Genomic DNA, 16,604 nt, shown 5'->3' with positions numbered 1-16,604 from the left:
ACACACAAAACGTAACTTGGGCGCTTTTATACTCAGGAGGTTATAAATTGTTAAGATATGAAACAATTTTTGAAGAAGATAGAATCAAAAAGTTGAAGCTTATCTAGTTAAAAAGGTGAGGATGATCTACTTGGATGGTTTATGAAAGTTTTAGAACCAGTGTGTAATAATTAAAACCAATAGATTAATTGATGGACTGACACTAATCTACACATAACTGAAAAGTGCTCCATAAATTTACCAGGTCTAACAAGTTAATTATAAATTACATATTAATATTATATATTGGTAGGCGAGTGATAAATTAATACAAACAATATGATTAAAATAAATTATTTATGGTGACAACAATTCTAGCTTAAAATTCAAAACAACACACATGAGATGAAATGCTTTATTTTATTCAATACAATAATTCAAATGAGTATATATTTTATTGAGACACTGTATTTAACAGAGACAAGAATGGTATGTCTATCTATGCTCTTAATTTTAAATGAAAATTGAAGCAGTAACAATGTAAACAATGTAATTGAAGTTATTCAAGAGTAAAATCAGTAACAAAAGTTATATTTCATGGTAGTAAATTAAAAATAGAATAGTTAAAATATAAATCCAGTTTACTGGCTAATTTAATTAACTAAATAATTAGTAAATAAATTCAAACTATAAGTCTGTAGATGTACGTATACTCGTTTAAAAATATTTCTGCATTTCCACCTAAAATACTTACAAATCTTTTTTGTAAAAACTCAAAAAATAAATAAAATTCTATTTAATAGTATTATAATAAATGACATGACATTCTCTCGTGTTACCGAGTTAATGGTTTGATACTCTTATTATAATATAGTTTATAACAACTATAGACAAATAGTTTAGTGGACAGTAACCTACTGATGTCGGAGCGCCCAAAGACTCAGGAAGATGTTGGGATGATTGAGCTGGCAAACTGGTAGTATAGTGGGAACCACTTGGTAATCTGATAGCTGGGCTAGGGCAGAGTGTATAGCACCAGAGGTAGGGCCATAGCCTACGCGGCGCAAGGCACGCAGCGCGCATACACGTGATGTGGGTTGTGGATCACCACGGTAAAGTCGCACCAGAGTATACTCCAGTACAGCCTTGAGCTCAGCTTCTGTAAGTGGCTCTTCCCGTGGTCGTGTCTGACTAAGAGATGGGTTCGATGCTGAACTACCTATTTAACATAAGAGTTCATGAGCATTCTCATTTGATGATATGGTTTTTAACAAAAACTGTATCAACAAAAAAAGTTTTTGTAGATTGTTGGATATCAAAATCAAATCAGGCAATATCTCAACAAATACGGAATTTTGTTCACTGTCAAAATGTTTTGCTATTTTACACTAGTCTTGTTCAGTTTAAAGCTTAAAATTCTTGAACTATTATAATCAAATCAAATAAATATAAGTTAGTAAGTTTAAATTCAACAAGAGAGTCATCTAAAAGCATTTTAGACCCAATTTAGCTCATTCTTTTAACTTGTGATTTTCCAAAACACATGACTTAAACCATAATTTTCCTAGAATCTCTGAAATACCTCAAGTAGTCCAGTAACCTGGATAAGACGGTTCAAATTAAAACATAGTTTTTACAGACAAAGAAATTGTTTTTGACGTACTGAATGATAGTTATGAAGAAAAGAAACCTCTGTTCGTAGGAGGAGAAAGGAGAAACAATGAGCCTAAAAGATAACGTGCATGATGGCAGCATCGTATACAGAATAAAAGAGATTTGAATGCTACGCGTTCAAGAAATAAATTTAAAAAAAGCAAAAGAATATCATAGAGTTTTTAAATACATTATGATCTAAATTGCATATGTCGTCTGTCTCAAGTATAGACCTATTAAGTAATATTAATCAACAGTGCACACTGAATCTTATTTTCTACTATGACTAATAAAATCAATAAATACAATGTGAGCTTGGAGCAGTATGTTAGTTGATATTCTTCATAAAGTACTACGTGTTAACTCTCTAATAACATAATATTTAAATAGGCTAATTCATTAAATTTTACAGCCTAGTGATTGTGTAATAGTAATTATTTTATTTAAATGGCTCAGCTTAACCTTTGAAGAATTAATCACATCATATGACTTGGGATGGAACCTACAGTAAATGAGTATGGGCTTTTGCTTATTATACATGAATAGAGTAAGAACTTTTTTCATAGTTGATGTTGTAAATATGTATAAAAGAGTTTATTTTTGCCACTAACACGTTCTAAATAGGTAGTAATCAAAATTATAATTTTTTGTGTGTGGTACACAGCAAAACACGGATGAATGCCCAATATGAAATGTCTTTCCTCTTCTTATGTTGTTGCAGACAAGACATTCAAAGTGTATCATACATAATAACAACAAAGTCCCGTCTCGACTAAAAGTAGTTAAATAAATTTTGAATTCTAGTACTCTCTGTAGATCAATACTCTAGCATTGTTTTATAGAGTTCCTTTTGTTGTGCTGCATGATCATACTAAGAGCCAAGAAACAGTATATTTTTTTCTGGGATGGTTTCAACCCAGTGCTTTAATTTTGAGAAATAATAATTTCTTTTTGTAAATTAGTGTAAGCATATTTATTAGCTTTCCCTGCTATGTGGGAAAAAATGTATCAACTGTTATATCTCAAACATATCCCAAAGAGTCAAAACTGTTAGCTTCATTTTCGTCATCATCAAACATGTTTGCATCAGAATCATACATTAAGTCACCATCTCCTTCACTAATCAAACATTCTCCTTCTACTTTTATCACTTTGTAACACAAACAGTTCCAACCAAACTCCATTTTCACACGAATTCATTAAAAAAATGCAATATTTTTATAGGAATACACTTATGTCTATTCATTGAAATAAACATTCAATTGCTAAACTGATGGTCACATAAAAGGCACAATGTTACAACAATGCTGAAAGAAAAGGCAGGAATTCCTATAATGATGTTGATGGGTGTTATGGTTTAGCATACAATTGACTCCCATGTAATCTGTGGGAAATAGAACGAACTACTGCTCTGCTGTGTTTTTGTTGGCCACTAATTAATGGCAAAAATTAATTATGCATTTTGTTGTAAAAAATAAGCTATCACGTCATATGATGGATTTGGAGTGTATATTTTAATAGATCATGTTAACAAAGTAATACGCTATAAAGTTAACAATATGCTGTTGATATGCCATAGTTGTATATATATAATTTCAATAAACATTGAATCACAAAAAGTACTTGCTCCGCCGGAGGGTGAATGTGCAGCCATTACACCACAGAGCCCCTACTTTTTACGATTCAATTATTTTGTATTTTACCATATCTGTCACATATGCGTTTAAATAACCAAACTAACATATGATCGGAAGACCAAATACCTGTCAAAAGACTTTTATTTATATTAAATTTGTATAGATGGCAATACCCAAATTTAATTTTAACAAACATTAAATCACAAAAAGTACTTGCTCCACCAGGACTCGAACCCGGATCATTCTCTTGAGATAATTGATAGTCATTCCTTCGTGAGCCTCTATAGCTCAAAATGAAGGTATGTAACACATTTCTTGCCTCTGTCTTTCGTGGTTTTTGCTAAGCGTTGTTAAATCATTCAGGACACTTTCTTTGTATAGAAAAGTCTCGATAAAGTAATTTGGTTATAAAGAATCAAATTCTGTCTGTTTAAATTCATTTTCTGTCTAAGATATTTCCAGTATTATTGTAGAGTTTGCCTTGTGCCCCAATCAAGAAAATTTATACCAACAAAAACTAACTTTGATCATAAAGTGCCTTCTTTCGGCTCTTAATTTACTTTCGATCTAACCAGATTCAATTACCTTATGTGCAAACATTCACAGCTTTGTCAATAAGGTAGTTTTTAAAACAGCGTTTAAATAGTATTTCCATTGCATTAGATGGTTTATTGATCATTGGTGTAATCTAGATTTAAAATTAGATAATAACTTCGTCTTTGTATTCTGCATTACACTACTGAGCAAGCACTTTACAGTAATTTAATATTTTCTAAAATTTAAATGTAAACAAATGTTTCTGCCTCTTTGATGAACTTCAGCTGAAAGTATTAACAGCTGTTAAGTATCAGTTCACTTTGTATTACGTGTCGTAGCGCAGCCTGCCGGATCGAAGGTAAAACATTCCAAAATCAACAACAATTTATAAATAAAACATTAATTAAACAATTAAAATTGGACAGAGTTGTAAATCTAAACCATTCTCGAATGCCCTTCAACACACACACAAAATTTTGTCAAAATTGGTCCAGTCGTTTAGGAGGAGTTCAGTGACATACACACGCACACAAGATATACATATGTCAGTTTCCCCATAAATTGGGATATTTTGTTTCGATAGAGTGGTAACAATGTTAAGTTGGAAGCAACACAAAGTAAGTTCATTGTTTTCTGTTCCAGTGGCTAGTGTAAAGTGACACTCTGCATCTGTTATTTGTTTGTGTGCGTTTTTTAAATGTTTACAACCCAACGAACGTACATCCTTCAGTTGTGGCGGAAGCATGATTAAAATACTGCTATAATAATTGAAGAATTTAGTGATAAATATCCAGGTGTCGCAATACCCACTCGACAGTATATGGTGTGATGAAGCATGTTTCAAACTAAATGGATGCGTTAATCAGCATAACTGCGTGTACTGGTCGGATGTAAATTCTCATAACGTAATCCAAACAGAACTCAATGTCCCTGGTGTTATGGTATGGGGAGATATTTCGAGTACTGCGCTGATTGGTCCTTATTTTCTTCAAGGAAATGTTAACTCAGAAAATTACTTATGGTTGCTGCAAGAAGTAGTAGTTCCCGAGCTCAGAAACAATTCTGTCTTCAATATTCATTCACTCATCTGGCAACTTGATGGTGCCCCAGCACATTTTGGTATCCAAGTTTGAGATTTTTTAAATAATGCATTTAATGAATGGATTGGTCGCCGTGGTACAATTGATTGGCCTGTGCGCTCGCCAGACCTGACCCCATGTCATTTTTCATTGTGTGGTATTATAAAGGAGACTGTGTATCCTTCAAAACCGCAAAATCTTGATTTTGTTAATATCAGTAAACCTTTATTGCAAAAAATTTGTGATTTTGTTCTCAGTCATTGTATGAAGTGTATACAAAATCAAGGTGGACATTTAACAATTGCTATAACACTGTATGGTAATATGCATATAATGAATTTGTTTTCTTCCCTAAAAGTGTTTTATTCAATTGACCTATAACGCCTTTAAATTTCTATTCTGGGGGAACCGACATATGCGCCACTCTGTGTATATATATATACATATATTTATCTTTACCAAAGTATATAGAATATGAATATTAACCCTTTGAGTGCCACAACGTCGCTAATTTTGACGGTACGAAAAGTGCATAAAGTGCCAGCGTCGCCAATTTTGACGTTTCGTATTTCGATAACATTTTATATAGTACAAGATTATTTTGGCCAAATAATAAGACGGCTGTATTCAATAGGTTCCAAACTATCAATAAATACGAGTTTTATGTTGTTTCTCTACTATTTTATCTGTGAAACTTATGTTGTTTGGGTACTTATCAAGAAACCACTATTTTTGGACGAGTTTTCCTTATCGGGGACAAAATAAATTACAGTATTAAAAACAACTGACTTTATTTAACCTATATTGGAATTTACAAGTTATTACGACAATCAATTAAATAAAAAACTATAAGAACAACGTTTCATTATTCGAAAATGTCAGGCCATTCGTGTGTCTATTTGGAGACGATTTGGAGATAGGAAGTATGACTCATCGAGTATTTTTCGATTCATTATGGAAGAAGGAACGTATAATGAAGTTTATTTTGATCTCTGATAAGGAAAACTCGTCCAAAAATAGTGGGCTGTGATAAGTACCTGTACGATGATTCTGTCTTCCAGTCACGCGACGTAGAGGACGAGTACCGTGTTGCGTAACGGCCTTTCTTGTTGTTTATGTGCTGATAACCAAGCATTTGAGTAAATACAATATAAAATAATAACTTATACAGTATTTTACTGTATTTCTTTACAAACGTAATGTATGATTTGAGTTGTGTTCAAGCGAAAAAAACGTGAATTTTCAGTGTAAATATTATTAGGGTTATTATTTAGTAAATGTAAACTTTTATGTAAATATGTTAGCAAGTATTTGTTTCTAAATTTACTAATCATATTTATTTGTGTTGTATTAATGTTTTATTAGATTTATTGGGAAAACTACATCATTACTAAGTAATTTCTAAACTCTGACAAATGAAGTACAGTTTATAAAAAGTCGGTACCGGGCAGCATTTTGTTAATACATATAATGCCATGTTTTTAAAATTCTAGAATAAGATATTACACATGGATTTTATTTAGAAACATATGGCCTTTATCATGGTATAATTTTAAAAAATGTTTAAAAATACCGTATAAACACAAAGTAGGTTGAAACTTAACTTTTTACACAAAAGTAAACAACTATTTTTATAAATCAAATTTTATTTTTAACGATATGTATCATATTCTGCATTTAATAAGAAAAAAAAACAAAAAAATGGTGGAAATCTGTATGGTAGTTATTTTACAACAGCTTTTTTCCCAAAAGCTTACAAATATGCGAAAAACAGCGTGGCACTTTATGCATATGCCTTCGGAAAATACCCGTGGCACTCAAAGGGTTAAACTGGAAAAAACATTAAAATTCATACAAAAAAATTAACTTGAAAAAATTAGTGGTTGATGAGCAATTTTAACACAAAACCACAAATATCAAATTCCTTCGTTGTGTATGAAAATGTTTTTTGAAAAATCCAAAATATGCAGAATGTATTATCCAAAAAAGAAGATATGAAACATTGTGTAAAATATATAACATGTATATATCATTATAATTATTCAAAAAAAGTAGCTAATTGACAAAAAGTACAATGGTTTTTGATAGATCTATATAAAATATTGCTCTAAATACAGACCCAAATAATGGTATATCATAGTAATACCAAATAACAATGTTTTATTAGGTAAATGTAAATTTTTAAGCCTTGGCTGAAAAAGAAATAGTACAACACATTTTGAATTTGAAAAATATAGAAGTTTGTTACAAAATTCTGTCGTATTATTTTGGAATTTTTTTGTAAATACTTTTTGAAATTCTTAAATTTTTTCCAAATAGAGAAGAAGGTAAGCTTTGTAGTGATGTGTAATAAATGTCCTAAATGTTTTAATCAAGTAATATTGTTTCATATTTAACAAAACACAATACCTAAGATTTTCTAATAATAATTGTTATGTTTTAGTATAAAATGTAGTTACAATAATTAAAATGCACCAAAATATAAATCCGCAAGTAATTTCATTGCCTACACAAATACAGTCTTAGTGTAACACAAGTCATCAGGTACCTCAACTGCAACAACAGACCTACCATTAGGCAACTATCTCTCTACTCGAGTACATATCCTTTTAATCTGCTTTATTAGCCCGTCAACAGCTGATAATAGCAGTAAAAAAAACACACTTATTTATCTAGCGTCAAGGCCAATGGTAGCAAACAAAACTCACAGATTGATAAATTGAAACTTCAAATCTTCTAGTTTCAAAATATATTAGTTCCTCCCTAAACAAAAATAGCCAAAAAATTTTTATTTGTCAAAACAAAAACTACTAGATTTGAGTTGCTTGCTTGCCATTATACAGAACACATGTGTAGGTGCTAGGCAACCAATTTTATATAAGTCTAAATATAACACATAGACTTGTAGCAAAAAAATCACGTTTAGAAAGAGTTATTTTTTCAGTAATGTAGGTTTCATTCTCGTTAAACGAAAATTCCCTTATGTATGATGGTAGAAGATATAATTAGTTTTTTACCCTTCTTGCAACTTTGTGGCTGGCACTAACTTTGTGACTGTTTTAAAAGTTGCTAAAGTCAAGTGAAGAGGTTTATCAGAAATTTCAATATCTTTTTGGGATAGTTTAGTTCATTGGGAACAGGTAGATCATTTTTGTCTGGGTTAAAGCCTCACTTTATGGTTAAATACATCATAGAAGATATGACATAGCAACTGAAAATGAGTCACTGGTCTCTACAGAATCTAGGAACTCAAAATGAGTTGCTGGCCAGTAGGTGGTTACTGTATAGGATCCAGTTCACAATTAATTAATTTGTCAATTTTACTTTAATAGTTTATGGCAACTATTCAATAAATTATTAATTCCATTTAAGAAGGCTTATTTTAACTTTTGAGCAATTCTATTTATGTGCTGCCTACGAAGTTTTTGTTAATATCCAGTTTTTAGCTTAATTAGAGCTATATTAAAAAAATGTTTCTAAATATAAATTTATTTATATGTTGAACTCATGTAATAGGCTAATCTATTCACATACAATAGTTGTTTATTTGTTAATACATAATTAAAAAATTATTACCTGATGCCACATTACATACAACAGCAGCAACACTGTTCTCGTAATTCCACCGACGTCTTAGTGAGACCCGGCAGTCTCCCACGACACAACCCGTCTCCTCATACTCAAATCTGGAGTTACCTCTGTGGGCCCACACCTATCAGCAACATGATATTTAAGTCAGTTTCAATAAATAAAACATATTATACTAAGCTCATAAAAAGCATAATGTGATAAAAGTTTCTATGTTCTTAGTAAAGTGACATATTAAACCATAAATCTGGTGTAACCATAAACTACTGTGGTTGATATGCAGGTGCTAAGTAAATGAATTGTGAATCGGTTATACAGGGTGGCGCAGAGAAACGGGAAATTTTGAAGTTGTTGTTGTTGGTACACCTGCAAGTCTTTGTAGGAGTGGGGGACATAAGTTATGATGCCAAGTAGTAACGGTCATTTAGTTGAGATGGAATAGTGGAGTGGTGCGGAGCGTGCAGTTGCCGTGAGAGCGTATTACAAAATGGTGATAGTGTAACAGCTGCACAACGAGTGTTCCGACACCATTATGATATTTCTCCCTGCAATCGAGTTCCTTCTTCACATGCCATATCATCATGGGTACGGAATTTTTAAGAGAGACTGGTTCGGCCTTAAAGAAAAAACCTCCAAGGCGTTATAGTGACTGTTTCGAAACCCCAGAAAATGTTGATGCAGTGCGAGTCACAAGTGGAAAGGAGTCCGCGTTGTTCTGTACGAAAAATCGTCTCATCATTGCGACTTGAGTGTCGGAGTGTGCAAAGAATATTGCACTGCCTGCAATTTCATCCTTACAAGCTTCAGATTGTTCAAGCTCCAAAACCAAATGACGGTGAATTGTGCTTACAATTTTGTGAACAGCTACTGACTAAAATCAATGAGGACGCAAATTTCCTTGAAAATCTTTGGATATCTGATGTGGCCCACTATCATTTAAATGGGTTGTCAATAAGCAGAACGTGCGTTTACTGGGCTCGCAGAAATCCCGGTGAAATTCATCAACGGTCCGTTACACAGCCTTAAAGTTAGTATATGGTGTGCAGTGTTTTGCAGAGGGATAATTACTTCTTTGAGGATGGTAATGGTTCCACTGTAACAAACCTGATTTCAACAGGATGGAGCCACCTCACACACTGCCAATCTGTTAATGGCAGCACTGAGGCGTTTGTTTAGGAGCGCATAATGTCAAGGAACGCTAATGTCACTTGGCCTCCACGATCTCAGACTCTCAATATGCGACTTCTTTCTATGGGAACATCTAAAGAGCGTTGTGTACCAGACTAGGCCAAAAATCTTCTTGAGCTCAAGACTCAGATTGAAGAACACGTCACCAACATCCCAGAGAACACATTGCGTCGCACAATGATAGTTTTCGAAATCGATTGAATGAATGTGTTAGGTGCAATGGACACCACTTAACTGATGTTATTTTTTTTTAATTGACTAACTTTATTGTTATTTCCAACATTTCTCATGTAATTTCCACTCTTGCCTAACACATTTTAAGCATTAACAATGTAATATAATATTACTATTGTAAACTATAAATAAATGGTTAAACTTAATTTGTATTCTGATGATTATAGCTAGAAATAACAAATAATTCAGTATGATATAAATGTGAACTTTAATGATGATAAATTAATTGACATACAAGTTTGAATTTTGAAACAAGATGGAGGATACAATAATAATGGTAAATTTTTTAAATACAGTTCTTAAATTGTAGGGCAGGGTGGTCGTGCTGGCTTAATGAAATAGGAATATTGGTTTTTTTTTATAAAAGATATTGTAATTTGAAAAATAATTGTTGTTAAATTTTAATTATATTAATTTTGAATTATTAGCCAAATCGAATGTTTCCTGGGTTTTATGTTCTTCCAATGAATCACTATTAAACTTAAAAGGAATTTTTCTCACCCAATGTCTGTCTTCTGCTTCTTTGTACTTCAGTGATAATAAGAATTTAATAAAGTAACCTTTCAAATACTGCTGAATAAATGTAACCAGTTTCTTTATTTAAAATATATATCTTGCTTCACTTCTTCCAGATCCCTCTCTCTTCTTCACCTTTCAAAAATCATCCCTGCACACTGTATCACTGACTTTAGTTCACTTTATAACTTTTGAATTTGATATGTAATAAGGTGAATTTTGATTAATTTTGATTTCGTATTTATTAATTGTTTGTTTGTAGTTTAAAATTTGAGACAATTTATAAATAATTATTCCTTAATTATTATTACTAATAAATTTCTAAATTAAATTAGGCCTAAGTATTGAAATGAATGTGAGATGGGTGTATGAAATGAGTCATTACAATATCCCCTCAGAAAATCATATGAAATAAAATGAACATGGTTTCGATACAATGACGAATGAATAGTAAATGATACATATAGATGTGTGATACTTAAAGAGAAGGATGAACCACATTAAATGAGTGAATTAATTGATGATCATACATACTATTTAATTAAATTTAATTAACAAACAAACAATAGGGGAAAAGGAGAACAAAATTTAAAATTAGGGTTAGGTAGTATTTAAGCTAAGCCAACGAACAAAGTTACAAGTTTCTATTATACAATAAACAAACAATAGAGAAACATTAGATCAATGGCAAATATTTACTCAATGTCAAAGGACATAGTTTTATTTTTTCGAAATACACATTTAATGAATTGTGTACCGAATAGCGGTATACTTTCCACTAACAAATTATTATCCCCTCCTGATAGAAAAATGTTTATATAGTATTGATTAAAAGTGTCTATGTCACTGGGTGTATAGTTGCACTGTTTATTTGGGGAAATAGTATTTAATTTCACGCACGTCCAACGCGTCAACTTCAGTATCTTCTGTAGCGTTGTTTGACCGAGTTTTTATATGGCTTCAAAGAGGATATATGATAAGGTCCATATACGAGTACATGCTCTTGGATAAATCAGAAATTTGGTAGGTCGATTTCCCGAGGATTTCTTGAATTATGAATGGTCCTTCGTACACTTCAAATAATTTTGATGTTTCACCAGCTATAGCTTTAGAAAGGTGATGGGGCTTTACCAATACTTGGTCATTAATTTGGAGAGAAACTGGTTTTCTCTTTTCATTTATCTTATCAGATCTCTTCTTTCTACTTTCTTCAAGTTTACGCCTTGCAATCAGTAGTTTGTGTTCGATTGGTACTTCTTCAGCTAGAGGGTTTGATACATATTTTTCCCAAAATCTGATATTTTCTTGTTCCAAACTGTAGTTCGTTTGGTGTGAATCCAGTTGATTCATGGTAAATTTCATTAAGACATTCATTTATAACAGGTACATATTTCACCCATTCTCTTATGATTTTGTGAACAATACGTTCTGAGACAACGCTTTATTTCTCTAATTGGCCGTTCTGGCAAATTAAAACTGGGGTGATACACTGGACTGTATATTAATTGTATGCTGTGGGATTCAAATTTCCTGATCCATTCGTTACTTTTAAATTGGGTTCCGTTATCTGATTGAATTCGTTTAGGAAAAACCGTAATTAGGAAAGTGATGGTGAAATAATTTATGTAATATACTTCTGGTTGTTGCTCTTTGCAGTGGATAAAGTTTAACGAATTTGGTAAATATGTCAATAACAATTAACATGTATTTTGTATTTCCTACACTAGTCGGTAAGGACCTATGATGTCAACTGCTAACTGGTCATTCTTCTCTCTGCATTTTAACTCCTTTGGCTTGACTGTTGAGTGGATGGTTGTTGATTTTGCAGCGCTGACATTTATCACATGATGATAACAGTTGCCTGATTGTTCGATGCATATTCTTGAAAATAAAATTTTCACGCAGTAACAGGAAACATTTTTTTTGCACCGCAGTGTAGATAGTAGAGATGGCATTCTAGTATTAGTGGTTTAATTACTGATTCTGGGATGACTATAAGCCATTTGCCCTTAAAATTTTGTAGTAAAAGTGTTGTCATATAAACGATAATTAGTATATAATTGTTGAAATTCATTTGTTTCCATAGGTGACTGTAAAGATTTCTATAAGTGGTTGTAGTTTAGGGTCTTGATGTTGGAGCTGAGGTAAGTTTTCGGAGTTGATCTTGTAGATGTTGGTCGGGAATTCTCTCGATGTAATGAATAGATAACTCAGTGAGGTTGTTTGCATCGCTTGACATGTGTTGTGGGGGATATGCGACTGAGAGTGTCAGCAGTAATGTTGTCCGTCCTTTGCAATGGATTATTTTTAAAGTCGTACTCTTGTATAGCCAATATCCATCTTGCTAATCTATTGTTTAGCAAACGGCAGGTTTTCAAAAAGGTTAAGGCGTGGTTATCTGTAATTACTGTTAACTTAACGCCCATAACAATGTATCGACACTTCTGTAGGCAGTGGATTATAGCCAATAATTCCTTTTCGGTTTGTGGTGAAACGCTGTTCTGCTGGTTGTAATGTGCGTGATATGAACATAATTGCGCTTTTTCGTTATTTTCTTTATTTGATATAGATGTCCGCCAATTGCAAAATTCAGACGCATCGGTCTGTAAGTAGAATTCTTTGGATGGATCGGGGTGTGTTGGAGTGTTAATTTTTAATGAACAGCTGTTTAATTTTGTTGAATGTTATATCATCATCTCCTAGTCCAATTAAATTTAACCTTCTTTGACGTTTAGTCGTAATAGTGGCTGGACTGTTTCAGAGAATTTATGAATAAAATTTATTGCAATAATTGATACATCCGAGGAATGCTTTTAATTGTGTACGACTTCTGGGAGTTGGGAAGTTTAGAATTGGATCAATCTTACTGTTATCCATACGAAGACCTTCATTTGTTAGAGTAAAACCTAGGAATGGTACAGAATCTTTACAGAATTGAGATTTTTCAAAGTTTATTGTCATTGTTGGCTTCAGCTAGCTTTTTGAATATGTATTCTAGGTGTTGTAGATGTGTATTGAAATCAGGGGAAATGGATACATATGTCATCAACGTAAAATTGCTGTGAAAGCTTCTATCTCATCATCAAAACACGTTATCAAGAGCTCTTACTAGTGCAGTTTGGGAGGTAGAAATTCCAAATGGTGTGACTGTACTGGTAGGTCTTGCCTCTAAATTGGAATGCGGTGTATTGACGCGAAGTTTTAGTAAGTGGGATTTGCCAATATGAAGCCGTTAAGTCTACACTGCTTATGAATTTTGCGTTTTCTACATTTACTCAGAATTTTCGCTAACACTGCGGTTTACATTCGAAATCTGGTTTAATTATTGCGTTTACTTTGCGGGCATCTAAACACAATCGAATTTCTCCAGACTTTTTTAATTACTGGGATGATAGCATTTACGTAGGTACTTTTGCTTCTCTCGATTATGTTAATGTTCTCCATGCGTTGAATCTCAGCTTGTACAGCGTCTTGGTACGCTTGAGGTACTGGATAGGTTAATGATTTAAAATTTTTAGGATTTTCTATATTTAATTCGTGTTCATTATTTAGTGCAAACATCCGGGTTTGTCTGAGAAAACGTCCCTATATCGGTATAGTAGATTGATCAAACATTGTTTTTGTTCTTCATTTATGTTCATTATGTTCATTTATGTTCTTCATTTATTAGGGATTAGAGTTTTCATTATATCTTCCACCGACATTTTATCTTTGGATGATATATTGTGTTGTGCATCAAATGTAATCATTATTCTCATTATTAATCTTGTTTATCTTCCCATTGTTTTTATAGTGTCATACTCATTAAAATGTTGACATTGAGTCATTAAAATCTTCCATAAGCATAACGGCTTGTTGAGTGGTGATTTCACATAAGTGCCCTTCATTTATTGCCATTACAAACTTCATTATAACCATTTGTTTGTTTATTTTCATATTTATTGTATTAATATTAAAGTTTAGCTCTGCTTTCCATAATACTAGCCATATCCATTCCTAAAATCACTGGTTTGACAAGATGCGGTACTATAAGGAATTTGTATGTGTGTAGTCTCGTCAGCTACCGTGATAGGTACATATATGACTCGGTTGATTCGTTTTGAAATGTTTCCAATAGCAGTTTTGATGGTAAGTATTGGCTAGAGGCAGTTCTTCAAATGGCTTTAATGATTGTTGGTTATCCATAAACCAAGACTCTGACAAAACAAGTAATAGATGCTCCGGAATCAATTAAGGCATTAGTTTCTACATTATTAATTTTGATGTTTAATTTCTGGACATTCTTATTTGTATAGGATTAGTTATTAGTGGATGTTCTATTTTTTCCTCAAAAAGGAAATCTTTATCACATATATTATGTTGTTAACTTGAAATTCACTACTAGGGTTATAGTTTGAATAATAATTCTGATTTAAATATCCGAGGTCGTTATTTTCTAGCGCTGTAGTTTCGTATTTTATTTCTGGTGCGATGTTTCCTCGGTTCCGTTCTACAGCGCGCAGCCGTTTCCCGCCGCTGGAACGTCTTCGCTGTGGTCGTTGCCGGGTACTAGAAGGTGGATTTCGAGCATTTTCTCCCTGCCGCACGATAGTGCATACTTGTGCCTGTTCTGTGGTGGGGTAATGTCTATCGTTTCCTGGGTAGTAGTGGGTATTCTGTCGATTTTGGTAGTGGTCTTTGTATGGTTGTGTCTTACTTTTGAATTCATTATCATTACGACTGTTTGTATGGGTGGTAATAGTTCTTGTTATGTTGGTTTCGATCATTATAATGTTGATTTTGTCCGTGATATTGATTCCTTGGCTGATATGCTCTTTGTTCAATGTTATTATGTGGTATGACTGGGGATTGATGAGATTGGTGAGGTTTCTGGTGTATTGGCTTATAACCAGATGAATTGTGATTTTGGGATGAAATTATTTTGTTCCGTTTTGGGCCGTCTCGGATGTCTTCTCGTTGTAAGTAATCGTTCGAACTCTTTAATGGTGTTAATGTTTTGAACGCTTCGGCTATCCTGAATAATTTTGTTTCAAACCGTTCCGATAAAATGGTGACGATTTCTTCTTCGGTTATTGGTGGGGTAATCGATTGTAGTGTGATAACACGCTCGGTGAAAGTATTCAGCACGAGTCAATGTTCCATTATTCTTGTAATGTTCTGATTCTATTTTTGCACGTATGCCGCGTTGTACATCACGACTCCAATATTTCGTAGTAAATTCTTGTGCAAAATCCTCCCAGCTTTTAATATCGTGTTTTATTAATTGGAACCATCGTGACGCGTGACCTTCGAGACTACTTTCTAATATGTCAAATGAGGATGTTCAGTGTTAGATGTGTGTGTGTGAGTTGCACACAACCTATATTTTTTTCGTAATACCTTCTAATTTTTTGTAAAAATTCCATTTGGACTGGTAGAACGTCCGTTGAATTTTGGCACTTGTTGTCTGTCTATAGAATCTCCTCTGGTACAAATGACTTGCAATGGTTTCACATGGTTTCGTCTCAATTTGAGATTTAGATTTTATATTTTCTAATTCACATTCATATTTATTAATACACTCGGCTAGATTGTTTTGGATTTGTGGTTGAATTTCATTTATAATGGTTTTGATTTGTAATTTTATTTTGTTTCCGCGTTTTCATGTCGTACTTGGTCTATAGCATTTTTTATTTCAAAAGCAATTTTATTTTCTAGAGTTTGATTTTTGTTTTGTACCGATTCTAATATCTTGGATTGTTGGTTATTCATCTGTTGGTTTACAAATGTCTTATGTTCTTCAAAACTATGATTTAATTCTCCTCTAATGCTGTCAGTGGATTCTTTAATTTTCAGGTCTATTTTTTCACGGAATTGATCTTGATTGTCCCTTATAGCGTTCAATTCATTTCGGGAATTCAGTTTGATTATCCCGCAGTTCATTAATTTGTCCCTCGAGTGTCTCCTTACAAGTTTTGATTTCATGGCTAAGTTCGATTTTAGTTTTAGAAATACAATCCCTTATTGCGTTTAGGTTTTTCGTTTAACTCAGATTTAGAGTTAATAAAATTTTCATTAAGTTGTTTTAAACCGTTCATGATAGCATGAAGAGCTGTCGATTGGGATTCGTCAGCGGTTTGTTTATTTGACCTGTCACTGCCAATGGCATCAACTGATTGAGTATAATGAGAATGTTCAATACTACGTTTAGTGT

The 16,604-nt window shown here is 32.8% G+C and overlaps 1 protein-coding gene across 1 annotated transcript in view; it reads right to left on the bottom strand.

Moving 5' to 3' along the window:
* Positions 1 to 380: 380 nt before the first annotated feature.
* Positions 381 to 16,604, bottom strand: part of LOC124357358 (diphthine--ammonia ligase) — a 32,877-nt gene continuing 16,653 nt past the window's right edge. Inside the window, exons 6-7 of the mRNA XM_046809079.1 lie at positions 8,462 to 8,597; positions 381 to 1,198 (exon numbers count right to left, since the gene is read on the bottom strand). Of these exons, the coding sequence (XP_046665035.1) occupies positions 894 to 1,198; positions 8,462 to 8,597 (441 nt within the window). The 3' untranslated portion in view covers positions 381 to 893. The remainder of the gene's footprint in view (positions 1,199 to 8,461; positions 8,598 to 16,604) is intronic.

The sequence above is a fragment of the Homalodisca vitripennis genome, chromosome 3 (genome assembly GCF_021130785.1).
Source record: "Homalodisca vitripennis isolate AUS2020 chromosome 3, UT_GWSS_2.1, whole genome shotgun sequence".
NCBI lineage: Eukaryota > Metazoa > Arthropoda > Insecta > Hemiptera > Cicadellidae > Homalodisca > Homalodisca vitripennis.
Note: the sequence above shows the minus strand (reverse complement) of the source record. Positions and strands in the feature narration are given on the sequence as shown.